The sequence below is a fragment of the Pelophylax lessonae genome (genome assembly GCF_965119305.1).
Source record: "Pelophylax lessonae genome assembly, chromosome: 12".
In the NCBI taxonomy this organism is placed as follows: Eukaryota; Metazoa; Chordata; class Amphibia; order Anura; family Ranidae; genus Pelophylax; species Pelophylax lessonae.
The window spans coordinates 179,864,111-179,889,661 of NC_138779.1; the positions used below are offsets into that span (position 1 = coordinate 179,864,111).

The 25,551-nt window shown below is 42.4% G+C and overlaps 1 protein-coding gene across 1 annotated transcript in view; it reads left to right on the forward strand.

Moving 5' to 3' along the window:
• Nucleotides 1–25,551, forward strand: part of LOC309568316 (uncharacterized protein) — a 240,500-nt gene that overhangs the window by 211,143 nt on the left and 3,806 nt on the right. The window contains exons 17-21 of the mRNA XM_082273980.1: nucleotides 166–226; nucleotides 1,884–2,036; nucleotides 12,872–12,946; nucleotides 14,172–14,540; nucleotides 24,095–24,213. Of these exons, the coding sequence (XP_082130106.1) occupies nucleotides 166–226; nucleotides 1,884–2,036; nucleotides 12,872–12,946; nucleotides 14,172–14,540; nucleotides 24,095–24,213 (777 nt within the window). The remainder of the gene's footprint in view (nucleotides 1–165; nucleotides 227–1,883; nucleotides 2,037–12,871; nucleotides 12,947–14,171; nucleotides 14,541–24,094; nucleotides 24,214–25,551) is intronic.

The window sequence follows — 25,551 nt, forward strand, 5'->3', positions numbered from 1 at the left end:
TTCTGACTGCTCAGGACCTCCATGAGGGGTGTCAGGATGGGGAGCAATTTGGAGATCAGAGAACACTTCATCATCCAACCAAAACAAACAAAAACATTATGGCTGGAGTAATGCTGATACAGGTTGCTGTATGTTTGTTTGTTTTTTTTTTTGCTTTTTCCACAGTGTCAGCAAAGAATTATTTCAGCACAACTGAAAGACCTACAGCTTCACCAGGATAATGCAGGTAAGACATTTTCTCATACAAAGGCATTTGCCAGAAAAAAAAAAAAAACATTTTCAAAAAAACAAAAACAAGGCCAGGAACAATGGAAATATTCAGGGTGCAATAATTAATATTAGAGTCACTCAACTGGGGGAGGCTGAGTGAAAGATTAAAGCGTTATTAAACCCAAACCAAAAATGTAATATTGCAGCTTAAGAAAGAACGAGAGAAAGAGCTTCAATATATAACAAAATGAACTTTTGGGTTTATTATTGCTTTATTTCTAATGGCTTACTATGGTCTCTATACATTGTTTATTGCCTTTTTAAATAAGGATTAAAAGGAATATTCCCCTGTTGGTGGGACTTTATAGGCACTCAGTTATTACACACATGAAAATTTTATTTAGCAAATAACATTTATTGAAAAAAATCATACAAAAGGATTAAAACATGGCAAGCTCATGAATATACATCACATTAGAAGGACAGTGACCACATGGCCCCAGGGTAATGACTTTACTTGGGATGTGGCACCTTTGGGAGCATTCAACATGAGCACACTTTGCATTTTAAATAAGGATGGGTACTTTTTAGGAACCAACCGATTATCAGCAACACTGATATATCGGGGGCCGATATGCACTTTGCCCGATATATATGAATAAGCCCCTGAGGTTACCGATATTGCCGATATTTTGGGAAAGTGCTGTTGTTTGTGTATTCAAATAATGTATATTCCAGCTTCAATATGAGAGAGACACACAGACTGTCATTGGCAGCCTTGTCCTATTGTTTGTGTATTGAGATGTTATGTGGAATCTGCCTGTCCCATTGTTAAATGTTAATGACCCCACATTGTTCTGTCCAGATAGCTAGATAATTAGTTTAGGGTAATTCTGTTCCTGTATACAGTTTAATCTGCATATGATACTGTAATCAGGCAGAGGGGAGGGATTGTGTACACTGTATGGGAGTTTAAAACTCTGTTTTCATTGGATTGTGAATTTCAGGGCCTGTTCCCAACCAGGTCCACCTGGGCAGTAACCTTGTTGGGGAAACCTATATAAAAGAGCAGCTGTACCATTAAAGTTTGAGTTATACTTTACCCTCAATCTAGAGTCCTGTCGCTCATTGGGGGAATCTGCTACAAGGGATTGCTATGCTCTTCATACTCCCTTGGATAATCACTAAGCTCTTGTAAGAGCTTTTTCCTGCTTCACTCTCTGGGGAAAGAGAGGTTCACCCACTGGAACCTGGAGCCTTGTGGTAGGTCCAGGGTGAGTAGGAGACCGTGAGACCCCAACCAAGCTGCGGCGGTTTGTGGAGTCTGAGGTGGTTATGGTGTCTGGTGGAGTGCTTGGAGACCTCGGGAAGCGCTAGGAGCATCCGTCAACGGAGGTAACCAGTCGGGGTGCCGGTTGATCCATTACAGATTGTATATAGATAAAATTGTTTCTACCGATATACCATCTACTACTTTTTTGGTGCCATTAAAGTCCTACCCATAGGCGATTTTTCCATATTTTTCATATATTAGGGATGCGGCACAGCTTTGAGGTTCACACTGACTATATTCCATGAGGTCTTGGTTATAGTTCAATATCTGTCATTGCCGAACCGACCTTTTAAACTATCCAGTGTTTAATTTGATTTTTGTTGTTTTTATACATTTTCAGCATTATATTGTGATCTGGAGGATTTCCAAAATATTTATGCAATCCCGGATTTTCCATCACAAGTACCTACGGACGGTGCCGCTGCCTACAATGAGGGTGCCTACGCTGTTGGCAGCGATGTTCTACCTGGTGTAATCGGTGAAGTACAAGCTGGTAGGTAATACGTAACCGTGAGACGGAAGAGCTTTGACATTACCGTATCAAATTTAAGTTTTATCTGATTTATACCTTTTTTTTTTTTTTTTAAAACAACCCCCCCTTCCCACCCAGCCCAACACATACCCCAACTCGTGTGAGCATGGTACCCAAATATATATACAATAATCATTCATGATGGAGAGAGAGTGCCGACTCCTGGCTGCACCCCAAGGTGGCAATGCGCCCTAGGCGGCTGCCTAGTTTGCCTAGTGGAAGCACCGGCCCTGTTGAGGGGGCCGCTTGGCGGGCATGCGGTGGGCCCACTCCACTATAAAGGCATGAGAAAATGCCTCCCTGCCGTATGTCTTGACCAGCAGCTCTTCCAGAAAGGGAGCAGGGTTGGCTCCTTCAGCACCCTCTGGCAGGCCTATGAACCGCAGGTTGTTCCTCCTGGCTCGGTTCTCGAGGTCGTCCTGCTTCTGCAAGAGGTAAGCCACATCCCGTGAGGCCTGCTCCACCACACCTCTGACCGGGGGTATGTCATCCTCTATGCGGCTGAGGCGGTCCTCTGCCTCCGACACACAGCCCCTAAGTTTTTGTAGATCCTTCCGAAGGAGGGATATATCTACCATGACTTCCTCCAGTTTGGTAGTGAGAGAGGCTTTGCAATCAGTAATCGCCTCCAGGATCTTACACTGGTCCAACGGTGGTGAGGTTGGGGCGGGAGAGGAAGACGGGGAGCCGCCATCTTTAGACTGCATACCGCTCTCCTGGCGCCGGAATCTATCGAGTTTTGAAGCCACTTCTGATGCTTTTCCGATGCTTTCCGGGGAGGTGACCATTGTGTTCTGTCGGCAGGGAACACAATGGCAGAACACAATACTGACTCTGTTGATGGGGGAAATCAAGCAATTTTCTTTCAATCCAGCCATGGTGGAAGGAAAAAAAAACTGCATAATCTATGGGCTGTTTTACCAATAACTATCAATCAGATTTATGTTGTCATTGCTTAGATAATAAAACCGAGTATTTGATTTATTGGTAAAGTGGGACTCTAGTCAAAGCTTTTGTCACTGGAGTTCCACTATAACAAAGCACAATAAATACTAGACAGAGGTGGTAGCCCTTCCCCACCTTATGGAGCTTCAATTTTCAATTAACCCATTATTCCTTTTCTCTACTTTTATAAATGAAAACCCACAATTACACATTCACTGCATAAGACTCTCCCTGACATACAGACATGTATGAAGAGTGTTCTGTCCCACTAATATGTCCTTTTTCTATGTTTTGTTGTGGCGGATTTGGACCACTGCAGCTTGTTTACTGGTGTGATTTGGTATTGCTCTCTCTGTCCTCCTCTCCTGTTTAGTGCTAGTTAGTTCAGTACTAGCTAGTTTCTCCCAGTTTCTTAGTCAGTGTTAGCACTTTCCAGAGACAGGGTTTAGGAAAGACATTGGAGTTGAATTACTAAAACTAGACAGTGCAAAATCTGGTGCAGCTCTGCACGGTAGCCAATTAGCTTCAATTAAGCTTTAACAAAAAAAACTGGAAGCTGATCGGTTTGTTTGCAGAACTGCACCAGATTTTGGACTCTCCAGTTAATGTAAATCAACCCAGTGTCTTTTTATTATTTTTTTTAATTTTCTTTATTTAACCCCTTAGTCCTGGCTGCTGCCTGCCCTTTAGGATGTTTGCTATGCTGGGAGGCGGGGGGGTGGGGCTTATGGCCACCTGACTACCGTGATTGGCTGTCACATGATCTGAAAAATCCAGTTTTTCCGTGAGCAGGCAGTCACTATACGGGGAGTGCGCGAGGGGCACGCTCTTGGGACAGCAATGCCGGCATGATTGCATGCAAATATGTGACCCCTCGGCGCCAAGGCCCGGCCGCCGAGAGACTGCATATTTGCGTGCGCTTTGCACCAAGAGGTTAAAGAAAGAACTACACCTCATACACCTTGTACAGTGTACAAATCAAATTGGTCAGGAAGAACAGAGCAAGAAGTAGATAATTGTGCAGGTAAAGCCCCGTACACACGTACCGATTGTCGGTCGTAAATATTCGGCCGCCGACCGATCGGCCGATTGTAGGCTTGTTAGTATGATGCTTCCGACAACCGACAGCGCATTTTCGGCCGAACAGAATCTGTCGTGCAGACTTTAAAATATTTGTTGGCCGTCACTAGAGCGGCCGATTGTTCGCCAGTCAGTACAGATTTCGGCTGACAAAGAGCAGATTAGCAAGACTGGGCATGCTCAGAAAAGAAAAAACACACGGAAAGTTAACCATCACATGACATCACTTCTGCAGTCGGCTATTGTTGGCCGACAAAATTCGTGTGCAGTTTTCAACAGACACGACAGCCCTGGACAAAAGACGGCCGATCGGTTGGCCGACGATCGCTACGTGTGTACGGGGCTTTAGAAGGCATCTGTTGGCTTGTACAGCTCAATGCAATCTGAGCTTTCCACCATACAGTGCATCCAGAAATTGTTCACTTTTCCACATTTTGTTATGTTTCAGCCTTATTCCAAAATGGATGCAATTCATTATTTTCCTCATAATTCTACAAACAAAACCCTTTAATGACAAGGTGAAAGAAGTTTGTTTGAAATCTTTGCAAATTTATTAAAAATAAAAAACTAAAAAATCACATACAGCCTTTGCCATGACACTCAAAGTTAGCTCAGGTGCATCCTATTTCCACTAATCATCATTGAGATGGTTCTACAATTTGATTGGAGTCCACCTGTGGTAAATTCAGTGTATTGGACATGATTTGGAAAGGCACATACCTGTTTATATAAGGTCCCACATGCATGTCAGAGCACAATCCAAGCCATGAGGTCCAATGAATTGTCCGTAGACCCCCAAGACAGAATTGTAGTGAGGCACAGATCTGGGGAAGGGTACAGAAACATTTTTTGCAGCATTGAAGGTCCCAATGAGCACAGTGGCCTCCGTCATTCATAAGTGGAAGAAATTTTGAACCACCAGGACTCTTCCTTGAGTGGGCTGCCCAACCATACTGAGTGATCGAGGGAGAAGGACCTTAGTCAGGGAGGTGACCAAGAGCCCATTGGTCACTCTAACAGAGCTCTCGTGTTTGTCTTTGGAGAGAGGAGAACCTTCCAGAAGAAAAACCATCTCTGCAGCACTCCACCAATCAGGCCTGACGGAAGCCACTCCTCACATGACAGCCCACCTGGAGTTTGCCAAAAGTCTCCTGGAGGACTCTCAGACCATGAAGAACTAAGTTCTCTGAACTGATGAAACAACGATTGAACTTTTTGGCCTGAAGGGCAAGCGTCATGTCTGGAAGAAAACCAGGCACCGCTCATCACCTTGCCAATACCACCCCTACAGTGAAGCATGGTGGTGGCAGCATCATGCTGTGGGGATGTTTATCAGCAGCAGGAACTGGGAAACTAGTCAGGATCAAGGGAAAGATGAATGCAGCAATGTACAGAAACATCCTTGATAAAAACCTGCTCCAGAACACTCTGGACCTGAGACTGGGGCAAAGGCTCATCTTCCAACAAGACAATGACCCTAAGCACACAACCAAGATAACAGAGGAGTGGCTATGGGACAGCTCTGTGAATGTCCTTGAGTGGCCCAGCCAGAGCCCAGTCTTGAACCCGATTGAACATCTCTAGAGAGATCTGAAAATGGCTGTGCAATGACGCGTCCCATCCAACCTGATGGAGCTTGAGAGGTCCTGCAAAGAAGAATAGTAAAATATTGCCCAAAAATAGATGTGCCAAGCTTGTAGCATCAATTAAAAAAGACTTGAGGCTGTAATTGATGCCAAAGGAGCTTCAACAAAGTATTGAGGAAAGCCTGTGAATAATTATGTACCTGGGATTTTTTTCGTTGTTTATTTTTAAGAAATTTGCAAAGGTTTTAAACAAATTTCTTTCACATTATCATTATGGGATATTGTTTGTAAAATTTTGAAGAAAATAATTAATTTAATCTATTTTGGAATAAGACTGTAACATACCAAAATCTGGAAAAAGTGAAGCACTGTGAATACTTTTCGGATGCACTGTACATTATAAAGTACAAATGTTAATAAATTCTCAGTGTGCGTCAGCCGGATTTTATTTGTGAAACAAGAAAACCCATAGCTGGAAAAATACCCCAGCATAGCAGAAGAAACAGATGCTAGTATTGGAGAGGAGGGAGAATAAAACAGCCTTCGGTCACAATCCACAGCCAGGGGAGGAAGGAAGGAAGAGAAGAGGAAAGAGAAAAAGAGGAGGGGGGGGAGGGAGGAGAGACCAGAATAATATGGAGGAAAGGGTAGGGAAAGAAAGAATGACAATAAGAAGGGATCCATCAAGGCTCAGGAATCCGTCCCATACAGCTCCCTGTCACAACTCCGACACGAGGGATAAATATATGAGGACAGGGGGTTCTATAGATTGCCAACCACTACGTTCAGTCCTCTCATTCCTTACCTCAGATGCTTGGCCCTTGATCTCCACCCTGATGTACCCGACCGGGCCTTTTACCCCAGATTTCTGTAAAGGGCTGCAAATAAATAATTTCTTTTAAACATTGGGCACCTCCCATGTGGTTTCGACACCCACTGACCTCGCTTGAGACATGTTGCAAGGTCAGTGATCCCCTACCCCACTCTTTCCAAAATGTACTCCCTCTTGGTGGCTCCACTAGAGGGCTTCATGTTACCTTGCATCCATAAATAGGAAGCCGTTCTTAAAACCTTCTCACCCGACTAGTGTCGAAAGATTATCCAATTCACTCTGAAGTCTTCAATATGCACCCGCATCCAAGAGAGTAATTTCATATTCCTTACGAGATGGTATCGAACCTCTTCGGTCATATGCTGATATTCCCTTGAAGCCTCAGATCATTGCTGGAAGTACCAAGAGACACGGGGGAAGATCATCTATACTTTTTAGTCTTGTCTGTAATTGGACCTTTTTTGGAAAGAGGTGCGAAGAATTGCCCAAAAGTTTACAGATTATCTGGTTCCAGACAACCCTGCCTTCCTTCTTCACTGTTTGGATATCCCTGTCAAAGTTTATAAAAAGTTGGTCCTTCGTCACTTACCTAATGCCACCAAAGCCTGCATCGGGATGCAGGGACCCAAACCCTCTCTCCATCTCTCTAAGGCTCAACAGGGTGGAGGACAGCAACAGAATTGAGCACCTGAGGCTGACTTCCCAGAAGAAATGAGAACATGTTTGTGTACTCTGATGAGGGCAAAGCTCTAATGGGGGTAACTGTTCTAGGGACTGACCTCCCCTAGGCTTTTAACTGGCTCTGCTCTTAATGCCCTCCCCCAGGATGATGGGGAGAACTGCAGGATTGGGAAGTTTTCCTCTACATTTTATGGACTCCTGCAGGTTTCCTCCCCCAAGAGTCCCATGTTACCATCAGCTTGTGTACACTACCATTCCATGGCCCTCTGCTCCTTTATGGAGGTGTGCTTTTGATCCAGGCTTCGATAGCTCTCTCTCATTAGAGGATTGTGCTTGTTATCCCTATGCAATATTATATTTGTTACTGTTACAGAGTATTGTACCTTTTTTCTACTTGATCGTTATCTGTAACATGATCTTGCGTATGACCATGTCTGAAAGGGGTTCATGGGACACTTTATTGTTAAATAAAGAATTAAAAAAAAAAAAAAAAATTAGAGGACCATTATCCAAGCAAACAGCAATCAAGGACTCATTAAATGTATCTGGAAGAGTACTTAAAGTCATTCCAGTAAAACCATTTCTGGTTTATTTCAGAGGTCCTGTCCCCAGGGGCACCATAACCCAATGTCTTTTCTAAATTGCAGTAGCTCTCTTACATGAAGTGGACCTTTGCCTTGAATTTAAATACTTGCAATTGGAAAGGATTTCTATTGCAGAAGAGACTTACTATTGGCACTTTTCCAGTGCAAGTACAGGCTCGGCTCCACTCGGCACTGCTTGGCCCAGCTCGGCTCAGTTTTCTTTTCCACTGTGTGGTACGAGTCGGCACGTTTCAGCACTGTATAGGCTCTACTCGGCTCCATTTGCTTTTCCACTAAAGTAGTAAGTGGGTGGGATTACAACGATTCTCCGACCAATCAGTGGCTAGTAGTGACAAACAATCAAGGCTGCATGCAAAGGATTGTGGGATATGGCATAGGTAAAGCCCGCTTGGAACCCCAACCGAGGTGGTACTGTTTAAGCGAGCCGCACCGAGCCGTACCATGTAGTGGAAAAGTGCCGCTGTACCAAATCGTACCGAACCATTCTAACACGTACCATGCGGTACCATGCAGTGGAAAAGCGCCATACCGAGCCGTACCATGCAGTGTAAAAGCGCCTCTAGTCTCTCCTGTAATAGAGGATTCTTGCCTTCCTCCTCACAAGCTGCACAACTTCCCTGTGCATGCGCCAGGGTTACATTATGCTATCCCAGCCAGTACAGATGACCTAAGATCCCAAACGTAGAAGATGTCAGCATCAGCGAGGGAGCTTGCAAATGGCACATCACTGAAGGGGAGGTGATTATTCAAGGGTTTAATTGCTCTTTAACTGCAATAGAGTAAAGTCAGGTCTCCAGGCTGGCTGTGCTGTGTGGCAGAACTGTGTATATCTCGGGACTGAATGGACAGAAATACAAATCTTGGCCAGAAATACAAAATGGCCAGGTAAAACAGTGTGCATTAAGCAGTTTGCCCAGAGTTCAGCTTTAGGGTACAGCTAAGGTACTGAGGCTTTAATCCCCAAATCTTAAAGTTCCTTTAAGAGGGTAATTCCACATTTACAGTTTTCTTACTAAGCTTACACTCTAAGCGTGAGCAGCAACATAATCAATTAGAAGAAATAAGAATAATAAAAGAAACATTTTGACCATTTCCAGTAGAGCAAAAATCCTACACAACCTTAAAGTCCAACTCCGGGAAATCAGAAAACTCCTCCTTGTAGGGGGCTGCAATGTTTGTTGTTTTAGGGAAGTGTGAAAGAATTTTTCTTACCCAATCTTCTGCAACTCCAGCCGACAATGCTCTCCAATGCTTTGTCCCTCAGCGTTGTCACTTCCAATGCAGGGCTATAGACCTCTTATTGGTCTTAATGATGTCATGGTCCTCACCACTGGAGCATGAGGGAAAAGATGCTGCAAAAAGTGGTTTAGCAGCATTGAGGAGCAGTAAACCCTTGCTGTGTGGACACAGCCCCACTACAAGGAGGAATTTTCAAGTTTCTCAGAGTTGGGCTTTAATAAAACAAATACCATAAAGTCTAGTATATATAAAAAAATCTAGTGGTGGTAAATCAAACAAAATTGGACTCTTACTGATTTACTAACACCATACAGTGCCCTGAAAAAGTATTCGTACACCTTGAAATTTTCCACAATTTGTCATGTTACAACCAAAAACCTAAATGTATTTTATTGGGATTTTATGTGATAGACCAACACAGTGGTCCAAAATTGTGACGTTGAAGGAAAATGCTTTTCAAAATTTTTTACAAATAAATATCTGAAAAGTGTGACGTGCATTTGTATTCAGCCCCCTCCTTTCATACCAGCCCAACAGCATAACGTCATTATTTTCTTGTTCCTGAAAGGGAAAACCATGCATTTTAAAGCACATTTGAAGAATATGAAAGCACATAAGGCTTTATATATATACTGTATAAATATATATTTTATATATATATATATATATATATATATATATATATGAGCCTATTCCGGTTAAAAGAGGTGGTCAGAAGCTGTGTGTACATGGTACAGGAGGACATGTCAGAGGCTGCGAACATGGTACAGGAGATGCAGGGGCTGCGGACAAGGTACAGGAGATGCAAGGCCTTCAGGCATGGTACAGGAGATGCAGGGGCTGCAGGCATGGTACAGGAGATGCAGGGGCTGCGGGCATGGTACAGGAGATGCAGGGGCTGCGGACAAGGTACAGGAGATGCAGGGGCTGCGGGCATGGTACAGGAGATGCAAGGGCTGCGGGCATGGTACAGGAGATGCAGGGGCTGTGGGCATGGTACAGGAGATGCAGGGGCTGCGGGCATGGTACAGGAGATGCAGGGGCTGTGGGCATGGTACAGGAGGACATGTCAGAGGCTGCGGACATAGTACAGGAGATGCAGAGGCTGCGGGTACAGTACAAGAAATACAGAGGCTGCGGGCATGGTACAGGAGATACAGGGGCTGTGGGCATGGTACAGGAGGACATGTCAGAGGGCTGCGGGCATGGTACAGGAGATGCAGGGGCTGCGGACAAGGTACAGGAGATGCAGGGGCTGCGGGCATGGTACAGGAGATGCAGAGGCTGCGGGTACAGTACAAGAAATACAGAGGCTGCGGGCATTGTACAGGAGATGCAGAGACTGTGGGCATAGTACAAGAGATGCAGAGGCTGCAGGCATGGTGAACCATTTGTGAACCATTTGTTCACTAAGGTGCTCTAACAAACCTCTGAGGGCTTCACAGAACAGCAGTATTTATACAGTGAAAAAATACACACAGGTGGACTCTATTTACTAATTATGTGACTTCTGAAGGCAATTGGTTCCACTAGATTATCTTATATGTATGGGTGGTTCCTGCGCTATCTGAGGATATATATTTTTCCCTTCTTACTGCTGCACCACAGTACTGGTACCAGGAACCAGTTAATACAATGTATACAGTTTAGGTGGGTGATGCGCTTCAGAAGTGAATATAAAGAAAAAATATAATAAATGTATAAACTGGCGTGGTAAAAAGTGTTCTAGTGATAAAAAGTGTTGGTGTTGATTAATAAAAGGTGATCCAATACTTCATTTATATCTCATATATATATATCAATATAAGTAAACTATTCAGTTGTCTTCAATACAATAAAGTGCTGAGTGTTTATACTTTCCTAAAAAGTATCAAATAAATAAACCGTAGACAAGATAAAAATAAAAATACTTCAAAAAGAGATACAAAGTGCTGTGTGCTCATTTGCTTAGATCAAAAAATAAATAAATAAATAAAGTGCTGTGTTTATAGTGTCCATATATATAGAGATCCAAAATCAGGTGTCATTCCCTTCGATATCATTAAATAAAACAAGGTGCTCTCATGCAAAGTATGGGTGTTGTGACTTTTTGCCTCCACCAGGTGTCACATCTAGGTGCTCTATCTTCTCACCTCAATAAGGTGTATATTGCGCCTGTATACAAGCTTAGCCTCCGAGTATCATATAGGCTTTACTTATTCCGGTATCTTCCTCCACTTCCAAGTGTTTCCTGTCCTGTCCTGTTTAGTATTTAGGGGTGCATACACTTTCCATCCATATCGTGGCCTCGGGCTTCATAGGCCTGGTGGACAAGGTTGAAGAGTTGCTCTGCTTGCTTTTTCAGTTCAGGGTCCCTGTGCTTGTCAGGGTGGTATAGCATGCACAGTCTGCGGTATGATGCCTTCAATTCCTCCTGAGTAGCCTCCCTCCTGACGTTTAGCAGCGCGTAGTAATCATCGTTGTCCACCTCTTCCTCCATCCAGATGGAGGAAGAGGTGGACAACGATGATTACTACGCGCTGCTAAACGTCAGGAGGGAGGCTACTCAGGAGGAATTGAAGGCATCATACCGCAGACTGTGCATGCTATACCACCCTGACAAGCACAGGGACCCTGAACTGAAAAAGCAAGCAGAGCAACTCTTCAACCTTGTCCACCAGGCCTATGAAGCCCGAGGCCACGATATGGATGGAAAGTGTATGCACCCCTAAATACTAAACAGGACAGGACAGGAAACACTTGGAAGTGGAGGAAGATACCGGAATAAGTAAAGCCTATATGATACTCGGAGGCTAAGCTTGTATACAGGCGCAATATACACCTTATTGAGGTGAGAAGATAGAGCACCTAGATGTGACACCTGGTGGAGGCAAAAAGTCACAACACCCATACTTTGCATGAGAGCACCTTGTTTTATTTAATGATATCGAAGGGAATGACACCTGATTTTGGATCTCTATATATATGGACACTATAAACACAGCACTTTATTTATTTATTTATTTTTTGATCTAAGCAAATGAGCACACAGCACTTTGTATCTCTTTTTGAAGTATTTTTATTTTTATCTTGTCTACGGTTTATTTATTTGATACTTTTTAGGAAAGTATAAACACTCAGCACTTTATTGTATTGAAGACAACTGAATAGTTTACTTATATTGATATATATATATGAGATATAAATGAAGTATTGGATCACCTTTTATTAATCAACACCAACACTTTTTATCACTAGAACACTTTTTACCACGCCAGTTTATACATTTATTATACTGGTTCCACTAGATTCCCACACTTTTCAGATATTTATTTGTAAAAAAAAAATGCGAAAACCATTTTTTATTTTCCTTTCACTTCACAATTATGTGGCACTTTGTGTTGGTCTAGCACATAAAATCCCAATAAAATACAATTGCGTTTTTCGTTGTAACATGAAAATGAAAAAATTTGGAAAATTTCAATGGGCATGACCACTTTTTCACGGCACTTTATATGCCATCCAGAAAAAGAATTTGGAAGGATAACGCTGGTTGGAGTAGCCCAGGCTCTAGCTTGGTCAAAAATGTAAATTTTGCACCATATTTTGTATATTTTACCTTTCAATTTAAGCCCTGATAATGGTGGTTGTTCTGACCCCTGATACTTGTTTTTATCTAAACTTGGAATAAATCCACATGTGGACAATTACGTTTTGATATAGATCTTTATTCTCAGATTCTGCCATGACATTGTAGCCCTTGACACTATGACAGTCCTCATATTTGTGAAGTTACAGTTTTAGTTTACAAATGCCACATTTGTAATTTTAATGTCTTCATATTACCAGGACATATTCATCTGGATCAAGAACAGGAGACGTTTCAACAAAAAATACTGAGACACTTTACCCACAACTCCTTTGGTGAGAAGTTACAAACTATTTGAGGAACATTGGCAGCGACCATTGGTCCCAAATTCTGAGACTGTCTGACAATTTGCTGTTTGGTGGAGTCACCCCGGGTAGTTAAAAAAAGAGATTCGGTAGTCCATAAGTGATTTGCCTACTCATGAATAATTCTAAGTAAAGATAAGAGGGCCTGGACTGAAAAAGCTAAGCTAAAACAATGCAGGCAGAGAGCAAAGGACCAGTCACCAGTCCTGCGTGAGGGATCCCTACAGATGCACCTTGGTAGGGGATCAGAGTTTTACATCCTTTCTTCTATTCGAAGCGATGATGTGACAGGGTGACAATGCAGGGACATTGTTGAGAGACAGGGACAAAGTGTTGTCACCCTATACCAGGATGTGCCTGAACAAGGACCTTCATGGCAGGACCACAAAGGAATATTTTAATGAAGACTCCATATTTTACAATAGTAAAAATTACTTGAAGATTTTAAATCTTATATGAGAGATGTGTGTGTGATTACATCATATTTGTGATCTACATATTGGCATACCTTGATCAACTTTAGCTACAAATAGCTATAAATATATATATTTTACAATGTATCACCAGCTGAGTTCTTAGAAGCCAAAGTTAAAATAAGATTGTATTTATTAAACATAAAGCAAATTAAAGAGGAAGTAAAGTCATTTAAAAAAAACGAGAAAAAAAAGCCCTGTAAAGAGAAAGGCATAATGAGCTAGTATGCATCGCATCACCTGACAATTGGCCCATGTGTATGGCCCTTAACCCTAAGGCAGGCCATAGATGGTATGATTTTCAATCCTGCAACCTGCGCCCCCCTGCCGGGAGAACACAAAAGTTCCGCGGGAGGGATTCCCCCATCAACGCTGACTTTTTTTTTCTGCAACTAGCTATTTTAGCCTCTGGCAATAATCACATGCCGAAAATCTAACAAGCTGGTTGTACCCAAGTCAATCGATGTATCAACTTGGGTATATTCAGCCTGCTGAACTGGCCGAGATTTGAACAACCTATGGCTGGCTTAAGTGTTAGACAACCATAAGAGCATCAACAGTTAAGTGCCAACACACCCCTGTGCTAAGCTTTCTACATCACAATCAAAAGTTCCAATTGGCTAGTGGAAAACATCATGATACAATCACCACGTAATAATGTATTTCCTGATTGGCAGGTCTTAGTTTGGACATAACGTCTTTTTATTCTCCATTCGCTACAGAAACTGATTTTGAAGTCAACATTTATTACCGAGGAACAAAAGTTAAAAGCACCACGGTAAACAACCGATTTGGATTCTGCCTGACTTCCAGACAACATCCGCCTATGGAAAGCTATTTGGCAGATGTGATTCTACCCCTGCCTCAGGAAAAAGTAACTGATCCGATACTGATTGAAGCAGTGAACTACATTCTGACCAACTTGGATCAAGGAACACGTGTGGAAGTCCGTGATGGGGCAATCTGTGCAATTAGATTGGGCAACTGTCGTAGTTTCTGGACCATGACAGATACACCTACCACAGCTTTGCCCAGTCCAATAGACAAAAATGACTACAGTGTTTTGTACACTCTTCAGCAGTTTGTTATTGGTATGTATAAAGCTGGCTACAATAAATACAATGATAATAGGAGTAGAGTTCATAGTGATGAAGAAATTAGCTCATCAGTGTGCTACTTCTCCTTTCAATGTCCAGTCACAGGCTATGGTGGACAGGAGACCTTTAAGTGTTAGGGATCTAAATCAGGTTCTCCATCCTGCCAGACAGGACTGTCATGTGCAGCAGAGCTGTGTAAATCTCGGGACTGGCAGGTAAAGACATCCTTCATATGTATTTTCATCCTTCATATGTGTTTTAAGTTATTTGCCTGGTGTTTGGGTTTAAGATACATCTCAAGTACTGAGGCTTTACACCCCAAATGTCATAGTTCTATCCTCCTCATAGTTATCTCTAACCTCTATCCTGAGAAGTTAAGACTAATATAATACAAATAAATAAATACTGTGCTCAGCATAAATGAGTACACCCCTTTTGCAAGCAAGATTCTATTCAATATCTCAATGAAAACAAGAACAATTTCCAAAATGTTTACAAAACTGAGTTTTATAGAACATTTGTTTAGCTCAGGAGTCGGCGCCCCCTGGCATGCGTGCCAGAGATGGCACGCAGCCGCATTAATGGTGGCATGTGAGGGATGCCTGGAACATTCACCGCCCACCTATCCACTAATCAGCAAAGCCAGCTGGCGGTTACTGCTGGCTACACGGGAGGAAGCATTGCAGGCTGTTTTTCACCTTTGCCTCCCGCTTCTATTCCTGCCCACCTCACTTGGCTTGCCTGAAGCTGACACTGTAGCAGTGTTGAGCAAGGCCGGATCAAGAGACAGCTATGCCAATCTCCTCCACCCTATGGATGCCTTGCCTGGTTGGTAAGCTCCTCCCACCATCCTCGGACTACACTCAGTACAGGACATGTACCAGAGCCACTCCTGCACAAAGATGAGATTGGATTCTTTTACAGACAGGCCCTTGATCTGCACTGTGTGTAGTTGGCTGTTGCAGTTCTGACCTGCAAAATTCTCAGATTATAAAGGCAACACAGCTGCAACAGCCAATTACACACTGTGCAAATTGAGGTTGTGTCTTTAAAATACACAGATCTCATCTGTGTGCAGGGTGGTGAGAAGGAGCTCTATTGAGTGCCCTACTGAGTGCCCTGCAAGCAGTGACCCCCCATGCTCAGCCCTGCTGATCCTGTCCTATACACTGCTGACCTCATCCCATGCCCTGCTGACCCCTGTCCTATACCCTGCAGACCTTGTCCCATGAACTGCTGATCCACATCCCCTGCCCTGCTGACTCCACCCTCTTCCATGCTGACCTTGGCCCATGCGCTGCTGACCCCTCTCCTTTGCTCTGCTGACCCCGTCCTCTGCCCTGTTTACCCCATCCTCTTCTATGCTGACCCCTGTCCTATTCCCTGCTGACCCCATCCTTTGCCTCACCGACCCCTGTCCTATGCCTGGTTGACCCCATCCTCTGCCCTGCTGCCCCCTGTCTTCCATCCTGTTGACCTCCTGTCCTCTACCCTGCTAATCCCTGTCCTCTGCCCTGTTGACCCCTGTACACACCCTTACTGACCTCCCATCTTTTGCCTTTCTGTACATTGCCCTGCAAACTGCTGACCTTATATTCTGCTCTGCCAACCTCCCATTCCATGTTTTTACTGCAGCTGCACATCAGACAGGCTAGATCTGGTCCTGATGTTGAATTGGATGTCCCAAGCTGCCTTCTCTCATTTTGGACTGGTCAATAACCAGCTGTTGGGAATTACTAATTTAGAGGTGCAGGAAATTGGGCTGATCTGAGGTGTGAAGATGCAAGAATTGGGGTGATCTGAGGTCTGGTAGTGCAGGATTTGGGGCTGATCTGAGGTGTTATGGTGTAGAAATTGGTCTGATCTGATCTCAGGTATAAAGATGGAGGAATTAGGCTGATCTGAGGTGTGAAGGTTCAGGAAATGGTCTGACCTGAGATGGGAAGGTGTGGAATTTGGGGTGATCTAAGGTTTGGTGGTGCAGGAATTGGGGCTGATCTGAGGTGTAAAGGTGCAGGAATTGGGGCTGATCTGAGGTGGGAAGGTGCAGGATATGGGGCTGATTTTAGGTGTAAAGATACAAGTACTGGAGCTTATCTGATGTGTAAAGGTGCAGGAATTGAGGCGAACTGAGGTGTGAGGGTGCAGGAACTGGGCTGATCTGAGGTGTGAAGGTGCAGAAATTGGGCTGATCTAAGATGTGAAGTTGCAGATATTTGTCTGATCCAAGGTCTGAAGGTGCAGGAATTGGGCTGATCTGAGATGGGAAGGTGTGGGATTTGGGGGTCATCTGAAGTGTTGTGGTACAAGAATTGGGGCTGATCTGATGTGTAAAGGTGCAGGAATTGGGGCTGATCTGATGTGTGAAAATGCAAGAATTGGGGCTGATCTGAGGTGTGAAGGTGCAGTAATTGAGTAATCTGAGGTCTATAGTGCAGAAATAGGGCTGGTCTGAAGTGTAAACATGTAGGAATTGGGCTGATCTGAGGTGTGAAGATGCAGGAATTGCGGTTATCTGTTGGTGAGAGAGTGCAGGATTTGGGGCTGATCTGAGATGTGATGGTGCAGGAATTGATGTTGTTCTCAGGTATGAAGGTGCAGGACTTGGGATGATCCAAGTTGTGAGGGTGCAGGAATTAGTCTGATCCAAGGTCAGATGGTGCAGGAATTGGGACTGACCTGAGGTAGGAAGGTGCAGGAATTGGGGTAGACTGAGGTGTGAAGGTGCAGGAATTAAGTGATCTGAGGTCTATACTCGATAGTGCAGGAATTGGGACTGATCCTAGGTGTGGAGATGCATGAATTGGGGCTGATCTGAGGCGTGAAGGTGCAGGAATTGGGGCTGATCTGAGGTGTTTAGGTGCAGGAATTGAGGTGAACTGAGGTGTGAAGGTGCAGGAATTGAGTGATCTGAGGTCTATAGTGCCGGAATTGGGGTGACCTGCAGGATAGGTGTGCACACAGGGTGTGCCGGATGTGCCTGGGCACACCCTAATCACCCTGTGCGGTGCCGATTCCCCCTATTTCCTGGCACCCCCGGTCTCCCCCCTTCAGTGCTGCCAGCTTTCCTCCTCTCCTCTCTTGCCTGCTGCTGCGGGAGATGATTTATGATGGATGAATGCATGAAAACAGTGAGCGATGTGTACAGATGCTTCTTAACTGAAGCATAATAAACTACAGTTTAAACTACTGTTTACTCTGCTTAAGTTTGTGAATGAACCTACTGTGAATCCCATCAGATCACATTTCCCCCATACAATAAAAAGATACACAGGGACTATGTTTTACTTCCTCTTGGCAAATGCTACAGTTAGACTGTGGTTGATTGAGAATAGATTTTGCAGTTTGCAGTTATATATTTCAGCTAGGTGTCATGGAAATCTAATAGAATAGACAATAGTGCAGCGCAATCCTTTCAAGGTTTTGGAAATAACATTTTCCATAAATAAACAATAAATAAAATATAGAAGTAAAAACGTCTCAAAAGCAGAGTCAAATAATTGTGGAGGAGAGAAAGTCCTTTGTTATAGATGATGGGAAAAGAACTGGTGAACATTCAATATAATATGCTTCTGCAGTGCTCAAAGGTCCCTCCACCAGGCATTCTCTGCCTCTCACCTTAATGAACCGACCCTGCAGGGTCAGAATGCATAACTTAACAGCTCCCAGGGTACACAGCTTCTAAAGTGATTGGTAGACAAGCAGTACAAACTTAAGAGCTTCTTAGCAAGATGTCATAAGTTTCTAGCCTCTCTTGATATGCAACAAGAATTAAGAGGGATCTAGTGCTCTCTGTTTAAACAATTATTTATTATAAAAGCAAACAAGCTTGCACTTACATGATATCCCTTTTAAGAAAGCCAGCAAACAAATGCAGAGCGAGCAGGCGTGCTGTGTTACTTCCTGGTAGTCCGAGATGACCGTGGATCACATGACCTTCCCCCCCGTACGCGTTACGTCCTTACGATGGATGGGACTTCGTCAGCGGGGATGGGGATGTGTCATAGATCCAGATATTTATACCTTAACTGCGTCCAAGTCCGGCCCCCGGCGTTCACCATCGCCATGGGAACACTCGCTTCTTACAACAGGAAGTAAGCAGGCGAGCACGGAAACTGAAACATATTGCCCGTCTATACAGTAAGGAGTGAAGGTTTACCTCATAATCCTCAATAGACAGATTAATCAAAAGTACATTGCTGTAATTCATAGCCGTTATATATATATATATATATATATATATATATATATATATATATATGCATATATTATTCAAAATAAATTGTTAAAACTTGAATCATTTATATACATAAAAACAATGGTCATATGTGACTCTGGTCCTGTCCTAAACGGACACCAGGTGGCAGCACGCACTTGGGGTGATCTGAAGTGTGGTGGTGCAGGAATTGGGTTGATCTGAGGTTTATAGTGCAGGAATTGGGGTGATCTGAGGTGTGAAGGTGCAGGAATTGGGGTGATCTGAAGTGAGGGTGCAAACTCAACATTCATTCCTTACTATTGTTTAAGCCGTTTACTATTATTCATGTCCTTCGTGATTGAGAGTGTAAAGTTTACTTTTTATGTAGCTGGCACTCCCAATTTCTTTGAAAACATTTTTCGTCACACTATGCTTAAAACCTACCCCTGGTTTAGCTCATCACATGAAAGTAAGGTAATAATATAACTTAGATTACAAAATTTTCAGTTTTACCCAAATTAGTTGATGCAAAAATTATATATATATATATATATATATATATATATATATATATATACTGTATTTTGAATAACCTCCATGATTTGTAAGGACCGCACCAAGTCTTCTAGGCATGGAATAAACAAGTTGGCAACATATTGCAATATCTATCTTTTTTCCATTCTTCAAGAATTACCTCTTTTAGAGCCACGATGCTGGATGGAGAGTTATGCTCAACTTGTCTCTTCAGAATTCCCTATAGGTGTTCTATTGGGTTCAGATCAGGAGACATACTTGGCCACTGAATCACTTTCACCCTGTTCTTCTTCATAAATGCTACAGTGACCTTAGATGTGATCATTTTATGTTGAAAAAGTGCTCAACCAAGGGCACGGAGTGATGGTAGCATCTTCTCTTTAAATATAGAGCAGTACATCTGCCACCATCATGTTTTCGCTGTAGGCACCATGCATTTTTCTTTGTACTCCTCACCTTTGCAACGCCATACAGTTTTGAAGCCATCCGTTCTAAAAACATGTATCTTGGTCTCCTTATTCCATAGTACAGAGTCCCAGTAGTCTTCTTTTTTCTCAGCATGGACCCTGGCAATTTCTAGGTGGGCTTTTTTGTGCACGGGCTTTAGGAGAGGCTAACTTCGTGGATGACACCCATGCATGCCGTTCCCGTGCAGTGTATGCCGTATTGTGTCACAGGAATTAATCACCCCAGTTTGGCTTTCTACTTCTTTAGCTAACTGCAGTAAACTCGCATGCTGATTTTCTTCAACCCTTCTCATCAGTAGATGCTCATATCGAGGTGTTAACTTCCGTGGACAGCCTGGAAGTCTCTGTGAGATGGTTGCAGTTCCATCTTGGTTAAATGTTTATATCTCTTTTGTTACACTATTCTGAATGATAAGTAAATCTTCTTGTAGACTTCACCTTTCTTGTGTAAAGAAATTATTTTCTTTCTCAGGCCTTGTAACATTTCTCTTCCATGTGGTGCCATTGCTGAGTGCATGAAATGGGAAAGGTTTTTCTTTGTTAAGTAACGCCCTTTTAAAATCAACTGTCTATTGGACACCTGTTTAATGAATAATTAGACTCACCTGTAGTTGAATTCTTGTTAATTGGGATTTTGTTGTCTAAAGTTTAGCTTTGCGCCTAAGACTTTCATTGGGTTGTATTCATTTTTGCAACATGGTCTTGATTGAGTTTGTTAGGAAAAAAATTTTGTGTGTGCAAATTAACAAATCTTGGTTGCAATCAATGGCCCGCATTTGTGGGAGTATTTTGTAGTATAGCGTCCCACAGAAAATGTTGATTCTTAAAAGGAAAGTAAAGGTTTTCTGACAAATCTGTTGGGGTGTCCTCCTTTATGCTAAGCACTGCATATGTGTGTGTGTGTGTGTATATATATATATAGTTATGGATTCCTTGGGCTGTGGCTTATTTACTATTTCATGATGCCTGCATAGTTCTAGACATCAACAATCTTTTACCCGTTTGAAGCGGTGTGATTTCAACTACTGTAGATTGGGCATTCTTCCTAATGACCACCAATGTAGGAATGGGGCTTTCTTCCCACTGATTACCAAATGTAAGGTGTATTATTCCCACTGACCTCCAGTATATTATTTAGGCAGAAATTCCCTAAGGCCTGAAAATTATTTCAGGGCTTCTTCTAGAGTAGAATAGTTTAGAAAGCCAGAGTTATCAATTACATGTACTGTATGTTAATATTTATGCTCATGCCTTCTGGAAATTACCAGACACTAGGCCTCATGCATGTATTGAACATCTTTTACACAAATTCCTTATCTAAAGAGTACTGGAAAGTGGGTATAACAGCAAACTATAATGGTTTGAAGTCCATTTTTATTTAACATTTTTACATTTACAATTTGAAAAGTTTTATATATTTTTAACTAGTCTTTTAATGCAGACTTTTGGAAAGATCAGTGAGGCATTATGTACACCAACTGTACAGAACACCTCCAGGGTGCCATATTGCATCCAATTTTACAGAAAATTAAAGCAGCTGCAGATTGAAATGGAAAGGCCATTTTCAATATCATTAACCGGTTGCCGACCGCCGCACGACTATATACTGCGGCGGTCAGCCCCGGCCAGGCAGAGTGACGTATCGGTACGTCACTCGCCTGTCACTGACTTGCGAGCCTATCGCGGGCGGGCGCGCGCCCGCCGAGGCGCGCGCCCGCCGCGGCTCGTTCACAGGCAAGTCAGTGCGTGTGACCGGCGGACTCGATGTCCGCCGGCCACACTACGATCGCTCCTGTGAAGGGAGAAAGACAGAGCAGCTTGTGTAAACAAGCTGCCTGTCAGTTCTCCCTGTGTAAAAGTGAAGATCTGACCGTTCTACTATGTAGAACGGTTGATCTTTGCTTTTACACCAATAGCCATGTCCCTACACAGTAGAAAGCACGCCCCTAGGACACACTTAACCCCTCCCTGTCCAATAAAGTTAACCCCTTCCCTGCCAGTGTCATTTTTGCAGTAACAGTGCATATGTATAGCACTGATTACTGCAGTAATGTCACTGGTAACCCCAAAAGTGTCAAAAATGTCAGTCAAGGGTCCGATCTGTCCGCCGCAATGTCGCAGTACCGAAAAAAAAATCGCAGATCGCCGCCATTATGCGTTAAAAAAAAAAACACCAAAAATGACAAAAATCTTTCTCTTTGTTAGTAAACGCGATAACTTTTGCGCAAACCAATCAAAATACGCTTTTTGCGATTTTTTTTACCAAACATAGGTAGCATAAAACAAATTGGCCGAAAAATGTTAAAAAATTTTGATTTTTACTTTTTTTTTTGGGGAATTTCATATAAAAAAATGTGAAAAATATTGTTATTTTTGCAAAATTTACGCTCTTTTTTTGTTTATAGCGCGTGATCAAAAAATCGCACAGGTGATCAAATACCACCAAAAGAAAGCTCTGTTTGTGGGAAAAAAAGGACGTCAAATTCGTTTAGGTACAGCGTCGCACGACCGCGCAATTGTCCGTTAAAGTCACGCAGTAAAAAATCGCAAAAAAACCCCTGGTCCTTTAGCAGCCAAATCCTCCGGGGCTTAAGTGGTTAAATTACAACGTGGCTAGCAAATGTAGCAAATTCCTGTAATCTAATAAGGATATACTATAGCTGTAAACTTTGTTACCAAAAAAATTCCCAAAAATTGTTTTATATATATATATATATATATATATATATATATATATATGAACACAAAATGAACATAAGGAACACATAGTGTTCAAAAATATAATGTTCAAAAATAAAAAGGTGGGACTTTGTATGAGGTGTGGCCAGTTGACACATGATGTTCTGAGGGTAGTACATATACATTTGCAGGTAGGCATAAAAAGGCATATGATCAAACATCATGTGTTTATTGACATGTAAAATGGCAGTTAGCCTAGGTACAATAGATACAATAAGTTCAAAGGGAACATACACAGTGTACAGCTAAATAATACGGTATAATCATAATGAAAAATGACAAAGATAGACCAACAAACATAGACTTTGTACAACATAATAATTGGATGCATGCTAAGATGATATTGAGTGTACATGGCATCTTCAGCTCAACGCGTTTCGTGAAAATCGTTTCACTTCATCAGGAGCAGGCACAATTGGACTCTACGGGAACATATAAAATGAATGACATAGCATCCAATAAAGGGGTATATTGGAAAATATATACGGACATTGGCTTACTTTTAGGATATTAGCTGTCAGTGAGGCTGTTCTGGCACCCATAAATGCGTCTGGAAGGGAACTGAGGGAGCAAGAAAAAATCTGCGCAAAGCCAAAAGCGCAACGTCCATAGACATAACGTGAATTGCCATACTGGTTCTCAGGCTGGGTGATCAAATGTGGCTCTATTGAAAGATATGAAAGTAATAATATAAGTATATATCCTTTATTGGATGCTATGTCATTCATTTTATATGTTCCCGTAGAGTCCAATTGTGCCTGCTCCTGATGAAGTGAAACGATTTTCACGAAACGCGTCGAGCTGAAGAGGCCATGTACACTCAATATCATCTTAGCATGAATCCAATTATTATGTTGTACAAAGTCTATGTTTGTTGGTCTATCTTTGTCATTTTTCATTATGATTTTACCGTATTATTTAGCTGTACACTGTGTATGTTCCCTTTGAACTTATTGTATCTATTGTACCTAGGCTAACTGCCATTTTACATGTCAATAAACACATGATGTTTGATCATATGCCTTTTTATGCCTACCTGCAAATGTATATGTACTACCCTCAGAACATCATGTGTCAACTGGCCACACCTCATACAAAGTCCCACCTTTTTATTTTTGAACATTATATTTTTGAACACTATGTGTTCCTTATGTTCATTTTGTGTTCATGATTAATAGGGATGGAGACTCTATGGCACGAGTCTCATTCAAAGTCCCATCTCCCTTATCTATCCCTTTCTTCCGCTTCCCCTTCCCTTCCCCTTTTTTCCTTATTCCCATTTAATATATATATATATATATATATATATATATATATATATATATATAATGTATGATGAACAACTTCAACCATCACTGTTCTTTAATACAACAGGAAGCTTCACCTGCAGTGAATGTTTGGTGAATGTCAGATCTTCTTGTTTATAATATACCCCATGGGGTCAAGACTAAAAGATTTTGTAAAACCTGTTCTGTCTTCATACACTGGCTCACATATTGTCCAATATGCTCAGTAACTGGCCCCTGGATGAGCATCTCATGTAAGATTAGTTTGATACATTGATAACTGTTCCATCACATTGTGTAAATGCTTTTATTATTTCCTACCAGAATTAATGGAGTTTGTTGAAAGGAGGAGAAGAGAATCTCCCCGGTATTCCATATGGATTTGTCTTGGAGAACCATGGCCAGACGGCAAAAGATGGCGAGAGAAATGCATTATGGTTGAAGTGAGTAACAAGTATTGTAGAAAGAGTACTGTAGCACACATTGCAGGGGGAACCAAGGACAACAATGGTTTAGAGCCAATTTTGTATTTTTTTTTTCTTTTGATTAAGTACAGATTGTCATAGGTAACCATTGGCAGCAACAAAAGTAAAGAGTATTTTTGAAAAAAAAAAAAAAAAAAGAGTAACAAGTATTGTAGAAATGGTATTGTATCATACATTGCAAATTCCAGAGATAAGACCATAATCCTTCCACTTTATAAAACTCTGGTCTGACCGCGTCTGGAGTATTCTGTCCAGTTATGGTCGCCAGTCCTCAGGAGGGATGTGTTGGAGCTGGAGAGAGTCCAGAGAAGGGCAACTAAACTGATTAGGGGGTTGGAGGACCTTAACTATGAAGAGCGGCTGCAATCGCTCGATTTATTCTCCCTGGAGAAGAGACGTCTGAGGGGGGACATGATAGCAATTTATAAATATCTTAATGGGGATCTCAGCTTAGAAAAAAAAGCTGTTCATTCGAAGGAATTGCATAAGGACTCGAGGACATACAATGCGATTAGAGGAGAAGCGTTTTAAGCTCAGGCAACGAGGAGGGTTCTTTACTGTTAGGGCTACAAGATTGTGGAATTGTCTACCACAAGAGGTGGTTTCTGCAGGAAGTATGGTGGCTTTCAAAAGACTCTTAGACTTACATCTCAAGGATCAGGACATTAAGGGCTATGTGAGATGATTACGGCCACACACACCTACACAGGTTGAACTGGATGGACGATTGTCTTTATTCAACCTCACCTACTATGTAACTATGTAATTGCAGGGGCAACCAAGGACAACAATGATTTGGAGCCAAAGGTGTTTTTTTTTATATTTGTTTTCTTTTAATTAAGTGCAGATTATGTCAATGGCTGATCATCTGTCCCTAACCATAGGTAACCATTGGCTCTGTGGATCCATGCAAAAAACCATGGATAGCTGCAGCTCTAATCACCCTTTCATTGCTTTGTACAGACCAAGCTGCTGCAACTGTCTGGAATCACCTAACATTCCAACCATGAGAATCCTCTGCCTGAACCATGTAAAAGACAGTGGGAATGAGGCCACGCAGGACATTTCTAAACGCATATATTAATTTTAAATATTATAATTCACACTGAGCATTTGCCTTTGTTCACACAGGTCACACTATAGCGTATACCTTTGTGAGGCCATGATTCCTGCACGGGAATGCACAGGTCTTCACCTGCTGTGTCCTAATTGACAGCAGCGGGACTGCCTGCATGTGTCATGGGATGTGCAGAACACCCGTGCATCTGCATGCAGGTAAACACGGCCCTTGCATTG